Source organism: Canis lupus, chromosome 5 (assembly GCF_011100685.1).
Source record: "Canis lupus familiaris isolate Mischka breed German Shepherd chromosome 5, alternate assembly UU_Cfam_GSD_1.0, whole genome shotgun sequence".
NCBI classification, from domain to species: Eukaryota; Metazoa; Chordata; class Mammalia; order Carnivora; family Canidae; genus Canis; species Canis lupus.
This window is the reverse complement of record NC_049226.1, coordinates 55371316-55397269: the sequence shown is the minus strand read 5'-3', so window position 1 is coordinate 55397269 and position 25954 is coordinate 55371316. Positions and strand designations below refer to the sequence as shown.

At 43.4% G+C, this 25954-nt stretch overlaps 1 protein-coding gene and 1 long non-coding RNA gene across 7 annotated transcripts in view; both read left to right on the top strand.

Annotated features, from left to right (window-relative positions):
* The window catches only part of TCEANC2 (transcription elongation factor A N-terminal and central domain containing 2), a 36400-nt gene extending 25076 nt beyond the window's left edge, over nucleotides 1-11324 (top strand). For all 6 annotated transcript variants that reach the window (XM_038537474.1, XM_038537473.1, XM_038537472.1 and 3 more), the window contains exons 4-5: nucleotides 2778-2971; nucleotides 10284-11324. In XM_038537474.1, the coding sequence (XP_038393402.1) occupies nucleotides 2778-2971; nucleotides 10284-10472 (383 nt within the window). In that variant the 3' untranslated portion in view covers nucleotides 10473-11324. The remainder of the gene's footprint in view (nucleotides 1-2777; nucleotides 2972-10283) is intronic.
* Nucleotides 11325-17802: 6478 nt separating this feature from the next.
* Nucleotides 17803-23071, top strand: LOC111095954. The gene is made up of 3 exons (XR_005358911.1): nucleotides 17803-19797; nucleotides 20019-20137; nucleotides 22427-23071. It is a non-coding gene; the product is annotated as an uncharacterized LOC111095954 (long non-coding RNA).
* Nucleotides 23072-25954: the final 2883 nt, after the last annotated feature.

Sequence of the window (25954 nt, the reverse complement as noted above, 5' to 3'; positions counted from 1 at the left end):
TGGTTGCAAAGTATTCGTTGTTTGAGTGGATTATAATTTATTTAACAAATTTGACTCTTAATGATGAACTTCCAATTGTTTCTCGCTTTTCACTATCACAAACAGTAATGTAAGGGTGTTTTTGTACACATTTCTGTGCACAAAAGGTGCACAGGGTGAATATAGGTTAACTTCGAGGGACTGTGTCTTACTTATGTCTCTTTGTACTAATTTTTCTATCTTATAATATGGCACAATTTCCCCTTTCATTCACATTTCCTCATATATTTTAGTAAAAAGACGTTATTCTTCACATGAGTCTCTCATTCATTCCACCAACATTTACTGCACACCCACTCCCAACCTCTACCTCCTGCCACTGTGTTCTCTGCTGGACAAAGATGAACATGTTGTAGCTCTTGCCCTCAAGCTCTCTTTGGTGGGCAAGAGAAGTAGCTGATCGGATAATTACAACTAATTATTACAATTATTGTGAGGAACAGAAGCACAAGGTGCTGAGAAAGCACAGAGGAGAGGCACTGACCAAGACGGGGGTATTAAGGATGACTTGCTGGAGTAAGGGACTCCTAAACGGAGTCTGAAAGGCAGCATGGAAACTAGCCAGATAAAGAGGAAAGCAAGGGTATTCTAGGCAGACAGAATGTTCATTGCAAGATGGGTAGGAGGAGGGGACAGATTATGAAGGGACTTGTGTGACAAGATATGAATTTGGATGCAGCACTGAAAGATTTACGTGGATGAGTGAAATGGTCAGATTTATGTTCTAGAAAAAATAGCCCTAAAACAGGAAATAATTAAGTTTTAAAAAGGCCACTGTGGCTGCAGTGTGGGAGATGCCATTAAGGGGTCCCAAACTTAGCCAGAGAGGCCAGTCAGGGCTATGGGAGTCAACTGGAGGCAACACACCTGGATGTTAATTAACATTAACATACACGTGAATGTATTGTTACGTGGTTTATGGTTTTACTCATGTAAGCAGGATTTTCCCCAGTTGTATGCAGACTGGTTATTGCAGGCATAAGAATGCTATTGAGTTTTTAAAAAATATATCTAATATTTCTCTACTTATTTTTTAATTCTGTTTAGTTGATTTCCTTGGCTTTTCTATGTAATTATTTTTGTCAAAGTACTTTTGCATATTGATATTTTTATCCTTTTCCTCTTTCATTTTTATTATGCAAATTTCAGACACATAAAAATAAAGAAAATAATAGAACACACTCCCATATGCCCTTCAGCCAGATTCAGTAACTATTAAGATTTGATCCCACTTATTTCACCTTTTCCTTTTTTGTGTTTTTCTGCTGTTTCTTAAATATTTTAAAGCAGAGTCCCAGACATCTTATTTCAGCTCTACCTCTTCAGTATGCATGTCTAAAAATGCAGATATTTTCTTAAATAACAACAATGCCATTATCATTCTTAAACAGTAATTTCTTGGTATAATTTAATATCTAGTGTATATCCATATTCCTTGTGCATCTCAAAATCTCTTGATGGTTGATTTGTTGAAGTCAGCATTGGCATCATACATTGCATTTGGTACTTTGAACTCAAAAGAATTCATCTATAGCAGTCCATAACCTTACTCCCTTAAAAAAAAAAAAAGAAAAAAAAAAGCAAGAAAAAGCCATCTACCAATGAATAAACAAACAAAAAATAGAATCAGACCTGTAAACACACGAGTATAAACTGCTGGCTGCCAAAGGGGAAGGGAGTGGGGGATGGGCAAATGGGCCAAGGGAAGAGTGAGATACAGGCTTCTGATATTGAAGGAATAAGTCACAGAAATAAAAGACACAGTAGAAGGAATATAGTCAATGGGATTGTCATAGTGTTGTATGGTGACAGATGGCAGCCACATTTGTGAGCATAGCATAATGTAAAAACTTGTCAAATCACTATGTTATGCACCTGAAATTGATGTAACATTGTGTGTCAACTACACTCAAATAAAAAACTTAATTATAAAATAAAATTTTTTTAAAATGCCATTGACTATAGAAGAAATCAGATCAGTGGTTCTATAGAATGACCACATTCTGGATATGTCTTTTTCCTCATACTATGATTTAACTCATTCCTCTGTCTCATATTTTCTATAAGCTGGAATGACCAGTTGGATTCTGGTTCCTCTTTTCTTTGGGAGGAGGGTACAAGACTATTCATAGGTAGGGCTGTGAAGTGCTACCTCTCTCTGACAGTCCCATTCTTAGGGGTGCCAAGATTGAGTAGTGGTTCAGGTGGACAGCTCATCTCTCCATTATAAATTTCCCAATCAACCTTTCATTGAATGAGTTCATCCACTGATACTTGTCACCTGAATGAACTATTTCATCATGGGCTACAAAATGTTTAAAAATTCTGTCAATCTTTTCACACTTATTAGCTGAATAAAGAACATTCTCTCCATAACTAGGGCTATTTGGTTGTTCTGAAATATAATATGTACTGAAAAGACAAGATAAATGCTTAATTCATTTTCTTTTAGTGCAATTTTTGAATTAAGAAGTTGGTACTTTAATTGTTCCATTTTAAGTATCTATTGATCTTGCTTCTATTTTATGACTTATTGCATTGGCTAGTCCAGTGATTCTTCTGCCATGATTATCTGGTTATCTCAGCCTTTGAGAAATGGGTCTTCATTTGCACAAGAGCCTTTATATCTGTAGGTGTGTGAATGACTTTCTCCATGCCACACATCAGTCCATATGGTCCTGTGCTTTTCAGAAGAAAACAGAACCACCTTTCCTTTGGTTTCTCCTTTCTTTTTCCAGGTCACACTGTGAACAAGATGCGTCAGCACTCAGATCCAGAAGTGGCTTGTCTTGCCAGGGAAGTATACACTGAGTGGAGAACTTTCATTGAAAAACATTTAGATAGACCTTCTATTGAAGTGCGAAGTGACCCCAAAACTGAGACGTTCAGGAAAAATGCCCAGAAGTTACTCTCAGAGGCCTTGGAGTTAGAGGTAATGTCTTGGTTGGAATGTCATTCTCTTAGTTAAATGAGCCTCACATTTTTCATAAATCTTTCCTAGTCTTGGTACTATAGCTTTATTCTAACAGGGTTTTCTTGAAGGTTTCTGGATTTGTAAGCATTCTGGGAGATAGTAGTGTTGAGAGATTGCAGGCTTTGGAGCAAGACCTTGATTAAAACTCTGGCTCTAGGGGATCCCTGGGTGGCTCAGCGGTTTAGCGCCTGCCTTCAGCCCAGGGTGTGATCCTGGAGTCCCGGAATCGAGTCCCGCCGCGGACTCCCTGCATGGAGCCTGCTTGTCCCTCTGCCTGTGTCTCTGCCTCTCTCTCCCTCTGTGTCTCTCATGAATGAATAAATAAAATCTTTAAATAAATAAATAAATAAAACCCTGGCTCTAGTATGTATTGGATGTGTCATTTTAGTCAAATCCCTTAACATTTCTGAGATTTGACCTTTTTTTAAATCTGTAAAATGAGTATTATAATTCTTATCACCTATAATTATTGGAAAGATTAAATGAAGCATTTATACAAAGAAATAGTATAGTATGTGGTGATTAGAAGTCACTTAATGAGAGTTGGTTCCTTCCTGCTTCTTCCCCTTCCACCAAAACAAAAATTCTGGCATGGACTATGCTATGGAATATCAGTGGCAAAATAAATAGGTGTCTATTGAAAAGACTCTACTCATTTTTTGTCAATACTCATACCTTTAGTTCCAAGGCATATACAATCAACTGGCTAGATAATCTCTATCCTCTTCATAGCTAACAGTTCAGATGTTAGTGGTGTGAGGTACACATGCTAGAAGAAGGTTTGCTCATTAACAATGATATCAATTATCATAAACAAGTCTTATAGATCAGTTAATATTCTAGAAAAATCAGATATAACATCCATATTTTTCCTCTTTTTTCAGGTATCCCTATTAAAGTATCCTTAAAGAATAATTTAATATTATTAACAAAAGAAACGATTTCAAAAGTCTAGGTTGGTTTTTTTTTTTAAGATTTTATTTATTTATTCATGAGAGACACAGAGAGAGAGAGGCAGAGACACAGGCAGAGGGAGAAGCAGGCTCCATGCAAGGAGCCTGATGTGGGACTCTACCCCTGGTCTCCAGGACCAGGCCCTGGACTGAAGGCAGTGCTAAACTGCTGAGCCACCCGGGCTGCCCAAAAGTCTAGGTTTAAATGCTAGATCTGTCACTGCATTCTCTGAAAAAATATTTTAACTGTTCTCTCTCAATTAGGCATCTACAAAAGAAAGGTATATGGACTTGTAGGATGTTATTTACTTTTTAAAAATGGAGTTTTGGGTTTTTTAGTACAAATTTATGATACAAAATGAGAAAATATAGAAAGGAAAAGTAAAATCACCATTGAATCTACCACCAGATATAATCTTGTTAACATTTTGGTGCATTTCCTGTTTGTTAAATTATTATAGCTCTTTAAATGAATATTGGGCAAGTTAATGATTATACCATATTTATTAAGAGCCAATCACATGCCAAATGTTCCATAAAATGCTTTTATTGATTATTTAGAAAACTACAGAAAACTGACAATTATTTACATCTGTGTTCTATTTTTATTTTATTTATTTATTTATTATTTATTTGTGTTCTATTTTTAATCTTGATCAATATCAGGGTCATATTGTATATCCTTTTCTATATATATTTATTTTTCATATTTATAATTTTTATGTCTACTTGATAGTTCTGTGAATTAATATGCTATAAGTTTGCTTATCTTTTCCTAAAGGAGGCTTTAATATGACCACTAAACCCTTGGAAGAAAGAAAAAAAACATGAAGATTTTAAGTCTAATTTTCCAGAGTATCGATTAGCCAACAAGATTTGCTATTTAATATTTTACATAAAGTTTATTTTTAAAATAAGCCAAAATTATTGCAGAAGCATAGAGTGTGGGTATATAATACGTAGTTAATGTGGTGGTAAATACCAGTTCCCTGTGGTATCTTTTTAAGTAAATGATAATAACGAAGCTATGCTTGTAAGGATTAATGAGCAGTTTGCCTGCTATATTAAACTCCATAATAATTATCCTTTTAGTTTATCCATTAATTATCCTTTAAATGGCACATCAAGTGGTAAGCACTCAAGTGTTACAAAGCAAAGTTAAAAAAGTGATACATTCGTTAGTGCTTTCCAATGTAATTGGAAAAAATATCAGATTAAGCATAGTTGAATGGTTTTGCTCCCAAAGAATAAATTTTTAAAATTAAAAATGTGCATCTAACCATCTTCCTTCACCAAAAAAAGAAATCAATCTGTTTTCCTTGCATAAACAGCATTTGATAGTTCTTTTATCAGTTTGGTATGTCAGAGAATATAAATATAAACACTGTTATATAAGGTTAACTCCTAGCACCCATCATCATCTGAAACATTGCCATGTTAGGGTAAATCAACGAACCACCTCATCCAGTATCTGGATGTGACAGTAACCAATATTGAGTGCATTCAAATCAGACATCAGATCTCCAGAAATGTACTTTATCAGGCAGTAGTAAACCATTGGGTAAGTTACCAGCCCAATGACTAAAAAGCCTTTACAATTTAATTCTAGTGTGTGTTTTTGCAAATTCACGCATTATATTTGTGTGGGAAAAATATTTCCATGCTATTTGTTTTGGTCATATCCTTTAGTAGTGAAAGCCACAGATGAAGAATCTACACACACAGCCAAAAGGTGCGTCTCTTTATTACTCTATACAGGTCTTGCTTTCCAGATGTATGGATTGTTTCCTTGTTCTTGGAATAATGGGATAGATGAATAAAAACTCCACTTTCGAGACCTATGCTCCATATTCCCCTTTACTTTCTCTCCCTTCCGGGTCTTCTTTGTTCTTCCCTGTCTTTTAGATCTTCCCTCATATGAACGTCCCCTGTGGTGTCATTCTCTTACTTCCCCTTCCTCATTATCCACTCTCCTTCCTACCTCACGGCCTGTGATCAGTTTCCTATTATGTCATTAAAAAAAAATGAACCTGATTCTCAAAGCGAGCCTGTATCATTAAGAGTTTATGAAACACTGGCTGGTTGGCCCAGTTGGTTGTCAGATGGTGCTAATGAGATCCAGGTCAGGGGTCCGTCCCCATATGGGACTGTTAGTTTTCTCTTTGGTTAATGGCCTCAGACTGCACCTCTGGCTTTGACCAGCTCTCTCATAAATGTATTCAAGTGGTCAAAAAGGAATGTGGGCAGATGTGTACAAATCCAATCATGCTATTGGAAAACTCATACAAAGTTTGCTTCCAGTGGATATTCAATTCAACAAATGTTTAGTACTACTACTACTGGTGCCGGGGAGAATATAAACATAAATGAGTCGCATTCCCTGTGCTTAAGAAAGCTTACTGTCTCCTGGCTGAGAGCCTGTGAATGACTGACTAAATATAAGGCAGGATGAAAATATGTCTGAAATCGTGGTACTAGCAAGTGGTTTAGACGCACAAAGGACAGAACAGGGAAATCCATGAGGGCATCTGGGAAGGTTTCACAGAAGAGATGACAATTGAATTGGCCTTTGTAACAGGTAGGGTTTTCCAAGCCAGAAGAAATGTATTAAAACAGAAACATTATATTTCATATCTTATGTATATGATGTTATCAAAGAGCAGGAAAGGAGGGAGGTATATATAGGGAAGAAGGATACTCGCTTAACAAATAACTTACTGAGCACTTGCTATGTGCCCATACCTACACTAGGCATCCAAAATTCAGAAATGAATCCAAGATGGTAACAGCCCTAGAGGGGTTCACAGTGTTCCGAGGGAGATAGGCGAATAAATAGTCACAGCCCAATGTGGGAAGCTCTGCACTTGAGCTAAACATATGAAGAAGACCTTATCTTGCTGTTACAGAGCTTACAAACATGGCACAGACATCACTAATTGATTGTGGCACCATTTCCCACTGGGTCCGGAATCCTTGGTGAAAGACAGCTCTGGGTGGTCATATTTTATATCTTCCCCAGCTGTAGCCAGTTCCTCCATGATTGGGCAACTGAATACCACACAGTTAACTTACAGGTACGAAGGAAAGCAGATAGATTCTCTGTCTCGGTGAAGTGTGAACTAGGAAATAGCAAGGAAACAACAGTGGGAGTGTTGAAGCAGAAGGGGTGTTGGAGGAGTTGTGAGGGAGCAGAAGCTGGCTAGAGATGTGGCACAGGGGGAGAGAATAAGGTAGTTAGAACTGGTAGTAAGGCAAATAGAGAGGAGCAAAAACATGTGAGAAAGAGACCAGGCAGATCTTGAAACACACGAGGAAAAGGATATGGTCCCTAAATAAATTCCTAGGTTTCTTGTCCCCATTCCCATTCATACAGCTGTACCTCCTTCCTGTTCCCATTCCCACTCATGTAGATGTGTCTCACAGCAAAACCTCTTTTTCTCAAGGTCTTAGTGAAACTCTGGTCCTTTCACCCAAAAGGGACCTACCCGAATCACAAGGTTAGGACCCACTGGAAAGGGCTCAACAACTTGGGTGGGTTTGAAATAGCCAAAGGCAGTTAGAAGATAGACCTCTTCACTTTGTGCAGTGAACTTGCACTCTTGGCTCTGTGATGAATTATTTGCCCTTACGATTTACATTTTAATACCACCAGTGTTTTTCCTTATTGTGATTGGCCTTCATTTTATAAGAGGCATGCCTGAGAATTATTAGATACTTGCTTCCTTTTGCCATCACATCGCTGGTACAGCAGCCTCCCCCCTGCCCCACAGGTATCTGTATATGTGCTGTCTCCTTTATCTACTGTGAGTTCCTGGAGGGCAGGGATCAGTCTTTTCTGCTCAGGGTCTCCAATACCCAGGTCAGGCCAGACTCAAGAGTAGCAACTCAGTAACTGCTGAACGAAGTATGCTTGATACCCAGTTTTGTGAACTCCAGGGTACAGGGAACTTTGGTTCTTTTTTAATATAGACTGCAATTTATTGATGGAATGGCCATGACGTATTTTTACAGATGCACAATACTCTTCTCTCCCGACAACCACTGCCCTCAAAAAAAGAAAAGTTAAGACTTTCTCTTGTCTGTTAAATTAAGTAAATCTGAACAGTGACTGGTCATCCTCATCCTGGGACGAGGGGCCTCTCTGGCAGCATGGCTGGGCGGGGGGCCAATAGCCTACCACCCTTCCGCCTCCTAGAGTGGTCTGATACCAGGGCTGCCTTGGGGGTGGGGTGGGGCCGTACTTCAGTGCCCAGCCAGAAGGCCAAGAAAAGCTCGAGGAATCTGGATTCTGAAGAACCATGGTGCCAAATCCACTCACTCCAGCACAAGCCTTGGAGATAGTCCTCAGGATCACAGACTCCTCTCAACATCTTGTCTGCTACACGTAGGCAGATGTCTAGGCCCAGGTAGTCACTCTCCCTGTTTCTCTCTTTCTCTCAGTCCTCTTCTACATTCTACCTGGTCCTGATTTCTTTCAAGTTTCTTTTTTTCCATTTGTTTTGGTCTGTTGGTCTCTCTCTTAAGTGAGGACATTTTATCAAACACCAGGTGTTCCTTTTAATTTTTGGTACATTTTTTCCTAGGCTTTTCTTTTAAATAAAAGTAAAGTGCATATATAGGAAATTGCGTGGGAGATAGATGTGTGGCTCAGTGAATTTCTCACAAAGCAAATGCCCTTCCCCTGACCAGATGGGTCTTGGCTCCCAGAGCCAGGTGCTACCATCCCAGGGTGGGGCCCTGTGTGCTAGCTCTGCACCCCAGCACTTCTTCTGGTCCCCTTTCCTAGTACTCAGTACACTTAGAGTCCCGTCCTCTTCCTTCTCCGACTGGGCTGTGCTCTCCCTGGAGTCGAGGACTGTCGGCCTTGTTCACTGCGTTTTCCTCAGCCCATGCGCAGAACCTGGCATGTAGTAAGTGCTGAATAAGTATTTGAATGAGTGGCAAGGTAAGGAGGGGAGGGGGAAAAAGGAAGTGAGAAAGAAAATTTTGTTTACAGTTTTCAAGGAACTCACCATTAGGGAAGACAAACCCAGAAAATGGGTCATTATTATATATTTTAAAACTGTCTAAGGGAAGCTTAGGACATTGTGGCCACCTAAGGAAGAATTTTTAGTCCTTTGCACTAGAATTTGCTTTTTTTGCTTTTTGGTTTTTATCTAACCTTTTTTTTTTTTTTGAGAATTTTTTAAAATTTAAATTCATTTAGCCAACATACAACACATCATTAATTTTCAGAGGTAGAGTTCAGTAATTCATCGGTTGCACGTAACACCCAGTGTTCATCACGTCACGTGCCCTCCTTGGTGCCTGTTTGCCATGCAAATGGGAATATGTTTGCTGGGATAAGTGGACCTTGCTGAGAGAGCATGTACCTAGGCAGCAGCACGGCCACGTGTGAAAGCACCTTAGCTTGCTCAGGCTGGGCTGTGGTCAGAACTGGCAAGGCAAGTAGTGTGAGATGGCCTGGAAAGGAGAGTAGTGAGGGGGTGCCTGACCAGCATCCCAGTCTAGCCTGGATCCAGACTATGGACAAAGATCCAGACCTGTGCTGCTTTGACAAGGTCAGTGACTAGAGGAGGGCTTGGGCCCAAGCTGGACAACCCCGGAACTGTTGCAGGTCCCATCCCCTAGGCCTGCTCTGCTCAGCTGGCCCTGCAGAGGTCTCTTCAGACTCAATTGGTCACCCCGAATGTCAGGGTGACCAGTTAGTATGCTGAAAGGAGAGGAACATGAACTTGGGGGTCAGGGGCATCAGGTCAGAGTCCCGGCTGTGCCTCTTAGTTGTAAGACCTTGAACCTTTCTTTACCTTTGAACCTATTTCCTCATCTAGAACATGAAGTAGTAACAGTTGTAAGCATTAAATGTGAAAAGTGATTTATCAACTGCTCTACACACATATCAAGACTCAGACCCAGTGTTGCTGAAATGCTGTAAGGGGTTAAAAGGCACTTTTAAAACAAACCCAAAAAAGTATAAACTGTTACACTGATTTATTATCCTTGGTCTTGGTTTCCTGGTTGGTAAAGTACAGGGCCCAGTACCCGTTGCTTAGTTCAGGCCCGTTTCCTGTTATAATGGCAAATATTACCACCCGGCAGGGGTTGTGAATGAGGTCCCTGTCACAAAGCACATGGCCTTGTTCCTTAATTGCTAGGGTGGAATTAATTTGCTCTTCCTGTTTCTCTTGTGACAGGAAGTAGATGTCCTTGAATTTCAGTTGATTAATGGAGGCCTCTGAGCAGAGTGCTCCAGCCTCTCTTGCTTTTAATCCTTATGCAATGCAAGGCCCTAATTTGATAATTTTGCTGTTTTTTAGATGGATCACCTACTGGTTGAAAATATTGAGCGGGAAACGTTTCATCTCTGCTCCCGCCTCATTAATGGGCCGTACCGGCGGACGGTGAGAGCCCTGGTCTTCACATTAAAGCACCAAGCTGAAATCCGGGCTCAGGTGAAGAACGGCTCACTGCCAGTCGGCACGTTTGTACAGAACCACAAAAAATGACCTGAGGATGGTTCCAAAGCTGGGCTGGGCAGAAAGCAAAATGGGCCTCTCTCTGCCATTCAAAGACTCTTTTGAGTTTGGGTGATGGCTGCTGCTGGTGGTGCTAAATTTTCCCATGGTGCCATTCCTTCAGACAGAGGATGCAGAGAGCCCTGGGAGCCAGGCCTGCAGGAGAGGCTTCATTAGCTGTAGTGCGCTTGTGCTGCCTAACGGGACATGGCTGGCTGTCACTAGGAAGCACAGTACGGTTGCCATCACCTAGCCCAGGGAAAGGGTGACAGATTTCACTGGGAGTATGCCAAGGACACCTCTAAACTCCCCCATGTCAGGCAGATGAAGTAACTACTTTATTTCGCCACCCTGCAGGTAACTGAAACTCAATTACCACGGCTGCTTGCTCAGTCCCGTCCCCCTGAGTTTAGACAGCTCCCGTGCCTCTCAGAACTCCCCTGTCTGTTCTCTTTGCTCTACCCCAGGGGTGAGCCTGCTGGAGCCAGCCAACTACCCCTTCTTTCCAGAACTCACTTATCTGAACATTGCAGCTCTCCCTCGAAGACCTTCTGCATTGGTCTCTGGAGCCCCCATGCTGAGGCTTCTAATGAGGAGCTGGCCAGAAGCCTCCCCACACCTTGGGGTTTATTTGAATATGCTAGCTCTTGGGTTCGGGCTCTGTAGAAGATACATAATGAAATTTCTCTTGAAATGAGTTACCATAGTAGAAAAAAAAATGCACCTATATTCTAAAATGAAATGCCTCTGTAATGCCTCTGTATAAGCTTGCTTGAACAATGATGTAAATGTATTTGCTCTTTTAAAGTAATAAACTGGGAGGGTTTTTTTGTCTACAACAAAGGCTGTGGCCTATTCATTGAAAAGTGTTAGAAGTTGAGAAAGGGGACAGTTGGTGAAAATAAAGAATGATTGGACAAGACTTTGAGGGTGATAGCAGGACCCAAGAAAGGCTTTTTAGGCTAGAGGAGACTAGAGCATGTTTATAATCTGCAAAGAAGTCCGTAGAATGGAGGAAGTTGAAATTAAAAAAAAAAAAAAAAAAAAAGAGGGGCTAAGTTAAAAGCACAGACAAAAGAGAGGGGGCTAACGTCTGCTTTCTAAGTGCCAGACGTCCTTCCGAAGATAATTTATTAGCGTTTACATTGATCTTTATGTAGTGTTTTAAAAATCCTGCTTAACCTTTTCACCTGTTGTATTTGTAAGTGTTATTTCAGTTTTTTAGATGTCTTCATTTATTTAGTACCTACTTACTGAGCACCCATTTCTCAGGGCACTGTGGATATCTAGCAGAAGCTACCAAGCAGAAGTATTCTGTTCAGTTCCCCACTGCTCATAATGATTGGAGCTAGAATAATAATTGACCACTTAACCACGTGCTCAGCATTGTGGGAGACATTTAAAAAATTAATCATAGTAATACCTAATTAAAGATGAGGGAAGTAAGGCTCAGAAGGTTTAATAACTTGCTCAGGGTCACACAGATGGTGAGTGGCAGATTTACAATTCAGAACTGGGGTCTGCTTGATGTACAGTCTTCCTGGTTGATTTATCCTGTTCATGCTCTTAGGCATCGTGTACACACGGATGACACTCCAGTTGGCATCTTCAGCCCATACCTGTGCCCTGAATTTCAGGCAATATCTCCTAGATGTCTCGTGGACATCTCAAATGTGACACGTTTTCTTTCACTTGGCAATACTAGTACTTGAGCTAGAAACCTGGCGGTCAGCCTAGGCTCCTCATCGCCCCCACCCCCAAACTCAACGAAGTCCTGATGGTTCGTTTCTCACATAGATTTAGAATCTCTTGTCTCTTCTCCATCTCTAGTACATTTCAGGACTTTATCCTCTCTTATCCAGATGACCACATGGCCTCCTCAGTGGTTCCTCTGCCTCTAGTCTCAGCCTCTTCAGACTGACTTCCCTATGCTAGAAACAAAGTGACATAGCAAAACTGGAAATCCCATGGTGTCATTTCCCCCTTCCCACTCTGAGCAATTTCATGAGTTGCTTCCTTTCTCTAGAATGCTACTGTCTATCTAATTCTCTCTGCTGCCCCTACCATAATTCCTTGTATACTGTTTTGTACATACCCACAGGTTCTGTGGCTATGCTTTTGATTCTATCCCCACTCGATTGTAACCTCCTTCAGAAATCCTGCCAGAATTCAGAAATCCTGTTTGACTCATCTGGATATCTTCTGTCCTTAGATTAGTGCTTGTCCCATAGTAGTACCCAATACATGAGTGGAATTAATGGATGTCCAGGTATCTGTGCCCCTCCTGCCTCCACCCTTGTTCCCCTTATAGTCTGTTATCCACAGGTAGCTGGAATGAACCTTTTAAAATGTAAAACAAATTCTATCTTTTCTCTGCTCAAAACCTAGTGGCTTCCACCTCAGAGTAGAATCCTAAGCCCTTACCATGTCCTACAAGGCCCAATGTGATCTGGCTCCTGGCTGCCTCTTTGACCTCATTTCCTAATATTGTCTCCCTTTCTCACACCTTTATGGTCCCACTGACTCCCTTACTGTTCCAAACACACACACCAGACGTGTTCTTGCCTCATGGCCTTTGTACTTAACTCTTCCTCTGATCGCAATGCTCTTTCCATAAATATCTGCATGTTCCTGTCATCACTCAATTCAGATCTCTGCTTGCCTTATCAGATAGGCCTTCACTGACTACCCTAAATAAAATAGCCCTCTCTCTCAATCATTTTTTAATATGCTACCCCAATTTATTTTTCTTCAGAGTATTTATCCCCCACTTGACACAGTTTATTATTTCTTTATTGCCTATTACTTCCACCTCCTTTAAGAATTTCAGCTTCTTGATAGCAGACCCTTTGCTTTATTCCTACTGTGCCTCCAGCACCTAGAACAGCCTGTCACAAGCTAGGTCTTCATAACTATTTATTGAACAGTTGAATGACCAGCTGTAGGCATACAGAGAAGTCATCTAATCCAACCAGGGAATGCTTCCTGGAAGAGGTGATACCTGGGTGCAGTCTGAAAGGGCAGAAGTAGGTACTTCGGTGGTTGAGGTATATGCCCAGCAGCGAAAGCAGAGTATGGAAAGCCCCCAGATTTTTAGGACCAATCTCATTTTTAATAAGGTTTAAAAAAGAAAAAAAAAAAGGTCTAGAGAAAAAAACTCCTGTTTTTGCCATGTGATAATGTACAGTTTTTTGTGAATTTAAATTTATTTCTTTCTATATTTTTAGGACCAATCTCATTTTTAATAAGGTTTAAAAAAGAAAAAAAAAAAAAAGGTCTAGGGAAAGCCCCCAGAACTGTGATACCTGGGAGGTAATTGGTATGGCTAGAGTAGAAGACACATGCAGGAGAGTACCTGGAGATGAGGCCAGAGAGAAAGGCAAGGACCAAGACAAATGTGAAGGGTCTCGAGCACAAAGTGAAGGAGTCTGGACTGATTGCAGGAACTGATTAGTTTCTCATTACTGGGCTGTGTGGAAGAGAAGCTGGAGCAGGGAGAGGGACAGGAAGGAGGAAGCTTCATTTATAAACATCCAAAGAGTTCTGCTAACTGAGGAACCCAGAGTAAGTTGAAAACAAATTGCTGTCTGGCTGAAAGCCTTCAGTGGTGATGGTTAGAAAGTGAAATGATTGCAGAGATGTGCTTTGGAGATTTGGAAAGCAGGCTGTGTTATTTGTGGCTGTTTTCTCCTTGATGCATGTGCAGAATTTCCATGAACGTTAATGGAGCTATTCTGAGTGCTTGCCAAAGGGAAGGAGGCTCGCAGACACCGACATAAGTTTGCCCACCCACTAGGAAGCACCTCTGAGCTCCAACCTGTTCTCAATGAAAGGGGTCAGCTCCCGAAATGGGTTAAGAGAGGTTCCTAGGACCTTGAGTTACCTGTGAGTCTAGGCATGAATATGTCTTCTAAGTGTATTCTGTTGCTAGAGGAAATTGGGAAATTAAGTACTGTTAGAGTCTGCTCCAGTAGCTTATTGGTCCTTTTCTTGTGGTTAAATTGGAAGTCCTGGGCCCTTGGGTAGGGACTAGAGCTTTTCATTCATTCACTCAGTGAGCAAATATTGCCCAGAACTGCACTGGCCCTGGGGAAACTGTAATATATGAGATAGAATTTCTACCTTTGGGGAACTCTTAGTCTGGTGGGGAGACAGACACATAGGTAAATAATTATAGTACAAGATATGAAGTATTGACTATAGATATTTATTTAAAATGTTGAAAAAGTGTGAAAAGGGATGATCAGCACCATTCTAGGGGAAGGAAAGGTTTCTAGAGAGATAATATTTGAACCAAATCTCAAAAGATAGGTAGTAGTTCTTAGCAGAGGGAGCAGTGTGTGTGTGCAAAAGCACGTGTAAAGTGCATGGCTTATTTCAGTAGAGGCAAAATTATATGTGTAGTGGAAGCATAAAGTTCTTAGAAATGGTGAAGAGAAATGGAGGGGGGAGTAGCCAGGGCCTCGGAGGCCTTGTGCAGGAAGGAGTTGGACGTTGGCCTTCAGATAATGGGAGGATGAGAAGTTTTTGAGGATGTGAGGGACCTATATAAGGTATGTGTTTTATGAAGATGAAAATGTTCCAATGTAAGCATATTTAAGAAAATTTTTTTAAAAATTTTAAACCAAAAACTTAACATAAAGGAAAGACACACTTGAGATTCAGTAAATGCGAGATCTTTCTTTTTTTTTTTTTGACAAATGAAGTTTCGAGTTGACCAAACAGATATCATTAGAGTCCCAGGTTTGAAGAATGGCAGGAAGCTCAGATAATGCATTTACTTTGTTCAGTGGTAAAGGAACAGGCAGCTGGCCTTTTTTCATTTATAGAATATCAGGTTCTTAAACTTGTGCTTGTCAACCTTGGTTTTCTTTTGCTGCAGCCTCAGGCCTCAGAGCCTCACTCTGAGATTTGTAATGTGTTTTGGATGCGTTTATCACAGCCAGATGGGGTGGGGGCTCAGCTTGTTACTGCCCATTATTGCTATCAAACGGAGTCCATCCAGAAAACAAGGCTTTGGGAGCTTCGATTAGGTCAGTGACACTGCCTTGGTTTCAAAAGAGAGATGGTTTGATTGGATGACATTGTATTTTCTTTTAAATCAACCAAAATGATAAGATTACTGTCTGGGATAGGCTTACCCATAAGCTAAGGAGCTTAGTTTCAAGATCCAGGAAGCCCAGGATGTCCAATCAAATGCTGCTTGTTCATCCTGTTAAAATCATTTATTCACTGCATATTTGTTGAGCTCTTACAAGCCAGGTCCAGGGGTCCCTGGGATAAATGAGACATAGTCTCTGGCCCCAAGAAGCTCACAGTCTAATGAAAGAAACAGACAAATGATTATGAATTATGGGAATTCAAAGAAAAAGAAATAAACCAATAAACATATTAGAAGATGCTCAACCTTACTAATAAACAGGGAATGGGAAAGATTAATGCCAACCTTGAAGACCTAAAGGATTTGGGGACAGTGATCTCATTATCTCTGTTCCATTCACCGGCCCCTGCACAAATCAAATGGATCCTGGAAGGTGACCGTGGACTACAGCAAAATCAACCAAGTGGTAGTTCTACTTGGCAGCTGCTGTGCCAGACATGGCATCTTTCCTAGAGCACATTGAACTTGTCCTCAGGTACATGGTTATGTAGCTACTGACCTGGTGAATGTTTTTCATGTCCTTCCCTATCAGAAAGAAAGAGTTCACATTCACTTGGACAGTCTTGCCCCAGGGCTGTTAACCTTCCTGCTCTCTCACAACCTAGTCTGAGAAGAGACTATCCTGCCTAGATAACCTTGCAGAACATCACATTGGGCCAGATGAGCAATGAACAACATGTATATTGGAAGCCTTAGTGAGACACATACATTGCAGAGAGCAGAAGAAAACATTAAGAAGATTCAGAGGCCTGATATCTCAGTGATATTTGTAGGGACCAGTAGTCTGGAATGTGCCAGGGACATGTCCTCCAAAGGAAAAGACAATGACTGCTTCTCCCACTCCCCCATTAAGAAAAAAAAAAAAAAACCACAATGGCAGAGAGGGGGCCCCTTTGGGCTTTGGAGGCAGCATATTTCACACCTGGGAATACTGCTCCATCCCATATTCTGGATGACACAGAAGGCTGCCAGTTCTGGATGGCCCAGAGAGGGAAGGGGCTCAGCAGCAGATCCCGGCTATGGCACAAGTAGCCTTATCACCTGAAAGAACCCATGGTACTTGAGGTATCTGTAGTGGAAAAAGATACCCACAGAGTTTATGATGAGGCCTAGTAGGAGACAATGTAGACCCCTGGGGTTTTGGAACAGGGCCATGTCTCTGTAACCAAGAATAATACAGTTTTCAAAACATAACTTCTGATTTGCTGAGTGTTCTGGTAGAGACAGATCATGTGACTGCAGATCATCGAGTTGACCATGCAGCTAAAGCTGCTCCTCATAAGCTGGATTCTGTGAAACCCACCAAATCATAAGGTCACACAAGGTCAGCAGCAATTCATTATGATAGACATGGTACAACTGGGATTGGGCACAGCAGGGCCAGAGGGCAAAAGACAGTTGCAGGAGCAGGTGGCCCAGACATTTATGTCCTCCTCCATCTTTGCACCAGTGCCTCTCCCTCATATCACCTATGGCTGCCTGAGGAGCTCCTTAGATCCAGCTGGAGGAGAAAAAAAAAAGCCAAGCTTTGTTCATGGGTGGGTCAGCTCAGTTTGTGTGAGCAAGCCAAAAATAGACTGTTGCTACACTGCAGGCCCCACTGCAGTGTCCTTGAAAGATGGCAGAGGAAGAAATCCTTCCAGCGGACAAGCTCTGGATACTACACGCTGTCATCTACCTTTTCTGGAAAGAAAGGGGGCCCATGGTTAGATGATACATGGATATGATGGGCAGTGGTGAATGGCTTGGCTGGTTAGGAGTCTGAAAGGATGAAACTAGAAAATCGGGGACAGATCTGGGGTACAGGCTCATGGATGGACTATGAGAGTGGACACCGAGTGTGAAGTTCTATGTATTCCATGCTAACACCCACCAGAGAGTGTACACCATGGAAGAAGCACTGAACAGTACAAGCAGCCATGCTGTGTGAACCACATGATTTGGCAGGACCTGTGGTTTTTGACTGTGCAGCCAAAGCTGCTCATTGTAAGCTGGATTGTATCAGATCCACCAAATCATAAGGGCACACAATCCCTAATGAACTTGCTGTATGCTAATCTCCCATCTCACAGTCTACTTTCCAGGGAACTGGACCTGCAACAGAGCTCTTCTAATTGTTGATAACTCTTAGATCAGATGTCAGCAAACTTTTCTAAAAAGGGACAGTTAGTAAATATTTTAGGCTTTGCAGGCCATATGGTCTCTCACAACCATTCAACCCTGATGCTGTAGTGCAAAAGCAGCCGATGATATGTAAATGAGTGAGTGTGGCTGTGTGCCAATAAAACTTCAGAAGAGTACGTGGTAGATGGCATTTGGTCTATGGCCTTGGTTTGCCAACCCCTACTCTAGAAAAATTTCCAGGAGTGCATGAAGTAGGCATTAGAAAAATTTAATTGCAACATGGTCAGTAATAAAATTTTAGAAGTAATCTCAATTTACATTAGAGAAAGAATGGTTAAATAAGTTGTGGTACTTTCACAACTTGGAATACTAAGCAGCAGATAAAAAGAATGAATTTAGATCCACGTAACATCACTTGTCCAGTAGAAATATAACACAAGCCAGCCACATGTGTAGTTTTACACTTCCCAGGAGCCACATTAAAAACCATCAAGAGAAACAGATGAAATTAATGATATGTTCGAGCTCTATACACTGAAGATATTATCACTTTAACATGTAATTAGCATAAAAATTACTGAGATATTTTACATTCTTTTTTTTGCAATCTGATGTGTATTTTACACTAAAGAGCACATCTCAGTTTGGGCTAACTACGCTTTCAAATGTTCAGTGGCTGCATGTGGCGGTGGCCACTGTATTGGACAGCATAGATCTGTACTGAAAATCTGCTGATGTGGAGAGGCCATTGACGCATTTGGTCCAGTGAAAAAAGGAAGTCACAGGGCAGTAAGTACAGTGTGGACCACTTAAGTAAGGGGGAAGAAAACACAGGAACATATTGAAGAAGAAGGTATGTATGCATGTGTACCTGATGTAGAGAGAGGCTTTGGGTGGCATGGTGGAGGAGGGACACACTCTCTGCTTACCTGAATTTTTTAAAATAGATTTTTTATTTGGGGATAGTTTCAGACTTGCAGAAAAGTTACAAAGACAATACGGAGAGCTCCTATCTGCCCCTCACCCCGTTTCCCCTGTTGTTAACGTTGTACTGTAGTGTGGCACGTGTGTCAAAATGAAAACGTCACCCTTGCTACGTTACTGTTAACTCCAGGCTTCGTTCAGCCTTCATCAGTTTTTCCACTAATGCCCTTTTTCTGTTCTAGAATTCAGTCGGTGATTGAACTGCATTTAGTCATGCCTCCCTAGACTTCTCTGCTCTCTGCCCGATTCCCCGGTCTTTCCTTGTTTCCTATGACCTTGACAGTCTTGAGCAGGGCTGGCCAGGTATTTTGTAGAATGCTCCTAAGTTCAGGTTTGTCTGAAGAAGTCCTCTTGACTGAGCTGGGGTCATGGGTTTTGAGGAAGAATATCCCAGAGGTGAGCTCCCCTTCCTGTCACAGCACACCTAGGGGTACAGGATAGCCAGGTAAGTTATCACTGGGAGTGTTAACCTCCATGGCTTGGGTAGGGTAGTGCTTCTCCAAATGTTACTCTTTTTCACTTTCCATACTCTATTCTTTGGGGGAAGTCACCAGACCCTACTCAAAGGTGGTAGTAATCAAACTCCACCTCCTGGGTAGAGTATCTACATAAATTTTTTGGAATTCTTCCCTAAGGAAGATTTGTCCATTCTTTATCTCTCTCTCTCTCTCTCTCTTTCTTGCTCTACCTACCTACCTACCTACCTATCAGTATGGACTCACATGTATTTATTTTATACTTTGGGTTGTAATCCAATCAAATTTTTTTCACAGTGAATATAAATTCATGTACTGTAATGTTTTTAATGCAGAAAACATACAAACAATCATGCTGTATGAGACACAAATTCTGTGATTGGCAAGACTTTTCCCTCCACAGCTCTTCATGACTGCCTTTGAGTAGGATAATCATTGGCTCATTGCTATTCAACTAGCAACTTTAGACAAGCTATTTCAACCCTCCAGGACTCCATCCCCACATCCGAATAACAAAGTGTATCATAAAATGGTCTCAAGGTGCAGAAGGGGATGATGTTTGTATGTACAGGTATTTTGTTTCCTATTAATAGACCTGACATCCTTAATGGCAAGGGTTATCTTCTCTTATTTCTCTTATTTATGTTGGAAAATGAGCCCAGAGTTAATAGCCCTTGAGAGCATCACGTAAACATAATCAATATTTATATCCCCTATCACAACCCCAAATAGTTCTCCTGTCCTACTTTTTCACCTCTCTGAGTGGGATATGGTTTTCTTCTTCTCCCTCAGCTTTTTCTCCAGTGGTTGATATCTACCCCGAGGCCTGTCATCCAGGGCCTCATTCTACGGACGTCTGCTGACCTCTCCGGCCTCATGCTTGTGCCTCTATCTCTACTATGGCCACACAGGTGCCCTATTACCCCTGTGAACAAAAATGCTTGCTGAATATCTCCCTCCTCTCTGCCAGACCCTGAGATGAGACAGAACCAACAGGGGCTCTGTGTCCTGGCTCATCATCCAGTGAGGGGATCAAGTCCTCAATCCATAGCAATCTATCATAGGAATGGGTGAGGGACTGTGGGAGCATCATGGGGCAAGGGCTTGATTGTGCCTGCGGAGAGGCCCAATCTGGAGAGAATCAGAAAGGCTTTGCAAAAAAAAATGCTGCCTCTGGAGCTGGGCTTTGATGGGTATATAGATAGGAGTTTAGCAGGGAGTGGATGGGACAAGTGCGGTTCTAGGTACAAGGAAAGGTATATGCATGCCAGAGAAATATCAAAGAACAGGGAACAGTAGCATGTGTGATGTGCCTGGAGCCAAAGGGCAGAAAAAGAATAGCCAGAAGTGAGAGTGGGGAATGAGTCAGGGGACAGTCTGAAGTGAAGGCCTGAATGAAATTTTTATGATTTCGAGATGAGGAAATACTTAAGTAAAAGTAGAGGTACAGTATGAAGGGCTCACCACACAGGTAGCTGTTAATCAGCAAATCCGGAGCACGTATGGCACATCAGGCACTATTAATTTACTCCTCCACCTTATGTGAGCTTTAGGGCTGAGACGGTGTCTGATTAGTTGCTGTGTTCCTGGCACAGGGTCTAGCACAGGGCAGGAGCTTGGTACACACACGCTGAATGAGGGTATTAGAACACCAGGTGAGGTCCTGCCTGGGATCTCACCATGCAGGATATGGGCCAAGCCTGCCGTCAACTGTGACTTTCTCATGGTTCTGTAGATTGTGCTGCATCAGTATGTCTCTATCTGTGCAAGAGTTCCATCCTCTCCTGCCTGATGCAGTGAGCAGAGCGCCCCGAGGAAGCACTAAGGATTGGATTGCTTCAGAGCCAGAAAACGCATGGCCCATGGGAGGTTCACTTCAGAGTAAACAGCCCACGTGGCCTTGGGGACATGATAGGAGGACAACCCACAAGGGAAAATGCACCCAGGGTTAGCAGGGGGCCTCCGAGCCAGTACTTGAGCTGATCAAACATCAGGAGTTTTCAAAGTTATTATTTTGGAGGGGCTGTGTGGTGGAGAATCAAATCATCACAGCCCCAGCCATGACAGAGTGCACTCCTGCTACATGCAGGAGGCTGTGCTGGGCACTCTGGCTCCGTCTCTTTTTCTCACTGCTCCAAAATGTGACCTCTGAATAGAAGACCTCTATTCTTCTCCACATCCCAAAGCCAGAGCCTCTGACCTTGTCTCCTTGGGGACACTCTTACCTCTCCTATAGTCGGTTCTCCACCCAGCAGCCAGAGTGAGCATCTGGAACAGACTTGTAGGTCATGTCACTCCTCTGTCCAAAGCCCTTGGTGGCTCTCATCACACATCCCCTACAGTGGCCTATGAGGTCCCCAGTGTCCCGATCTCTGGCACCATCTCCAACACCTGGCTCCCTCTGCTCTGGCCTTCTGTCAAACTTCTAAACTATGGCCCTCTGTTGGGGTGTTTGCATCCACTGTTGCCTCTGCCTGCACACTGGGACCACCCCGGGGTGACTCCTTATCATGCAAGTCTCACCTCCTCTGAGAGGTCTTCCCTGGCCACCCTCTCTAATTAGGCTGTAACCCCGGAGCCATTCTCTGACACATGGGGGCTTTTTTTTTTTTTCCATAGGATTTAACCCCATCTCAACTGACTGACTGACTGACTGACTGACTTACTATACTCATTTATTGTTTATTTTCTCTGGTGTACCCCCACCAGAGCACACACTTCCTAGGAGCAGTGACCCTGTGTGTCCCTCCTCTGGGTCTCCAGTGCCTGGCTCAGGGCTCAGCCTCCAGCAGGACTCCGTACATATGTACTGAGTGAGGGGCTCCCCCTCTGCAACTTCAAGCTGGCCCCCAAGTGCCCGCACAGCCAAGCAGCCTTGTCTGCGCGACACAGGAAAGCCTAATCCAGCGTGTGTAGACCGACAGATGGTGTGGAACTCAGAGCTGAGCGGTTGTTATTAGTCTGAGTTGCTTTTGCTTGGAATAGGATTAGCATAAATACCATCCCAGGCAAGTGGATAAGGTAAAGCTCTGTTAGTTACATTCAGATTTTGTTTCCCTGTTGCAATCCAGAACCATCCTTTTGCTGGGTTAGTTCAATTCATGGCTAATGGTGTTGTCCAGAAAGGCCAGATGGAGTGGGAGTGGGAGGGTCACACACACATAATACTTCCTGGTCCCCATCTTGCTCTTCCCTCCCAGACCCTGCTCCACACTGGCCTCTAGAGTGACCCTCTAGGCACTCGAATCCAACCTTAGCACAGCTGGCAGGAAGCCTGGTACTGGTACGCATTGGCCTGATGAAGCCCAAATGCCTTATGATGATGAAGATGAAAATGTGATCATGGACGCTGCTCTGTAACTCTCAAAGTCTCCCAGCTGCCCTGTAAAGCCCAGGCATATCATTGTCATTCATCAAGTGACAATTTGATGGCTCAGAGAGGTTCAGTGATTTGCCCAAGGTTGCTCAGCCAGCGAGCCACAAAGATAGGTACGAAGCCCAGGGCCGTGGACTGGTTGTTTGACAGGCATCCAAAGTGCTTCCTGAGCTGGCCAGCCTTCCAGCGAAGCTGTGGTGCTCCTCCAGCTGCTCATGTGTCAGCCTCACCTGACTCAGCAAGAAGCCAAGTCAAAGGCAGGAGTCTGTCGGCCCCATGAAACTCCTATTTTCTGGCTAAGAAGCATCACTTGCTTTAGCCTCTTCCTCTTAAGCTCCATTAAGGAGCATTTGGGGTTTTTTTTGGGGGGGGTAGTCATTTTCCACAAAGAAACAGAGTTCTTAAAAACTGATATATAATAATATGTATAATAACAACATCAGCTAACATTTGCAGAGTATTATGTCAAGACTGTGCTAAGTGCTTTAAGTGCATTATTTTGAACACCCTTCCCCACCATTACTGAAAAAACAAGAGATTACAGGGGCACCTGGGGGCGCTCAGTGGTTGAACATCTGCGTTTGGCTCAGGTCATGATCCCGGGGTCCTGGGAGCGAGTTCTGCTTCCAGCTCCCTGCTTTGTGGGGAGTCTGCTTCTCCCTCACCCTCTCCCTCTGCTGCTCCCCATGTTTGTGCTCACATGCATTCTCTATCAAATAAATAAAATCTTTATTAAAAAAAAGAAAAAGGAAAAAGAAAAACAAGAGATTACAAAACGGCAGTGTCGAGCGAGACTCCTGCCTCTCCATTCCCTCCCACACTGTGACCTGTCCCTCAGGGATCCTGCAGAGACCGAGAACTGTCATGAGCTCGTTAATCCTGCCCAGCACTTTGAGGTAGGTATGATCATCCTTGTATTACACGTCAGGAGATTGAAGTCCAGACACAGGAGACCCCTTACTCAAGGTCACTGGCTTTGAGTGGCAGAGCTGGGATTTTTCCACATATGGGCGACCTGGGAGCCCAGTGCATTCTGGCCCGAGACCACCCTGCCTCTCCCAAGGAGGAGAAAACTGGAAGTTGAGCGGAGAAGTGACGCCTGGTGGGCCTTTGCCTGAACATACTGGTCTTGCAATGAAGAATTCAAAGTTGGGCCTCCATAAAGTGACAAATGATGCCCTATCACAGGTGCCTTTGAGGTTATTGACCGATGGCCCAGACCTCAAGTACTCCAGTCCCGAAGACTTGTAGTCAACAGCTCTCGCTGTCTTAACTTCTGGACCTTTGTACCCTTTGGTCTGCCCTTGGGAGGCTTCGGCTCTGACAAGCTGCTCAGTACTAATCACGTTTTGTGAGATCCAGAAGAGAGAACACAACCACACAGGGGCGCCTGGTGGCTCAGTTGGTTATGCACCTGACTCTCGATTTTGGCTGAGGTCGTGATTCCCAGGGTCGCAAGATCGGCCCTGCATCCGGGCTCCACACTTAGTGGGGAATCTGCTTGGGATTCTCTCTCTCTCTCCCTCTGCCCCTTCCCCCTGCCCCCGCTCCTGTTCTCTCTCTCTCTCTCTCTCTAATAACTAGCTACATCTCCTTTTTTTTTTTTTTTTTTAAGAAGAAAAAGAGAACACAGGTGTCCAGCTACAAACCTAGGCCATGCCTCAACTCCCCTCTGGCCTGCTCGGTGGGAGTGGGTAACGCTGCCTCTCCGTGCCTCAGTATCTTCACTTGTAAGGCCAAAATAATTACATCTCACCTCAAGGTTTGAGGATCCTCAAGTGAGGTAACAGAGGCCAAATGGCAAGTAGCAGTGCTACAAACGGCGTTAGTTTTAATCACAGTGAAAGAGTAAATCCGATAGGCTGTGTGTAAAAAGCAGCTGTTAAATTCACAACTACTGTCCCTTCACTTCTCGATCCCACCCCCCAACCTACATCTGTGAAATCTTTTAGTCTACAAAATCCTTTCCGTCTGTTGCCTTATTAATCCTCACCCAAGCCCTGCGGGGCAGAGTGTGGGATTATCACCCCCAGGTTACAGATGAGAAAACTGGGATTGCAGTAGGGGGAAGTGCCTTTCCAAAGGTCTCAGAGCTGGTGGGAGGTGGTGCGGTCATCATACCTGGCCTGTCTCTGCCCTGCCCTCGCCCATGTGACCAAGCCTGTGCTAATTAGCCTGGCACATGAGGCTCATGGGGATCTGGCCCCCGCCTGCCTCCTCAGATTCATCTCTCTCCTTGCCCCTTTATGCTCTGGCCTTCCCAAGTGTCTCATCACCCCTCAGACAGGCAGTGACCTCTCTTAGCCCTTGTCCTTTGTTTCCCTCTGCCAGGCCGCCTGGTGGACGCCTGCCCATCCTTCGTCAATTCCTTCCCGCAGGCCCTGTGACAGATGCCGACACAATGAATTTTCATTGTTGTCGTCACTACTGTATTGATCATTTTGCAGAGTGGATGGGGGACCAGACTCTGGAGCCAAGCTGGGTTTAAATCCTGGCCCAGCCACATACCAGCTGAGTGGTCATGGACAAGTTACTTAACATCTCTGTGTCATGGAGATGCGCCTTCTAGGATTGTGAGGGGTACATAGTACGTGCAGAAAGGTGGGCTCAGGGCCTGGCGCAGACTGAGCATTAACAATCATTAGCTATCACCGTTATCATTAGCTACCATGATTATTTTCTATTATTTGTATTCACTGATGCCTACCTCTGCCAGTCCTGGTGTTGGGCACACTGAGCTGACTCAGACACAGTGTCTGGGCTTGGGGCCCAAGGGAGGAGAGAGGCATGTAAATACTCCGTGACAATGCATTCATTCTGACCACATCACTGTACTGCTTACACACCCCTGTGCCCATGTTCAGGGCCTCTCAGGAGCTGACACCATTCTGCAAGCACTCCCTCCCTGCCAGGGATGGCCTGGGTCCTCGTACCCCCACCCTGCTAGGTGTCTTATCCATGGGGAATGGTTTTATCGGCTCTCCCTTCTTTCTGTGTTAACCCCAGAGACAAGCTGCTCCTGGAGTGCAAGGAGAGTCAGCTGCAGTACGATTTATCTCCCTGGGTCTCTTCCTCAGCTGAGATTTACAGGCTATGCCTGTCACAGGGACCCTGCAGGCTCAATTACAGATCTGCTTCTAGGCCAGACTGGGGCAGAAACCTGCCTGCGTTTGCTAAGCGGCCCTGAGGGAGAGCCACGGGCCCTGACAGACGGGGACCTGGGAGAGTGTGGGACCCATTCAGCTGCCTCGCTTGTGACTCATGAGGAAACTGAGGCCAGAAATGGGAGATACATTCAAAGCTCCCATCAGGCAAATTGGGCCCAGTGTGAAGTCTAATGTGGGCCTTGAGT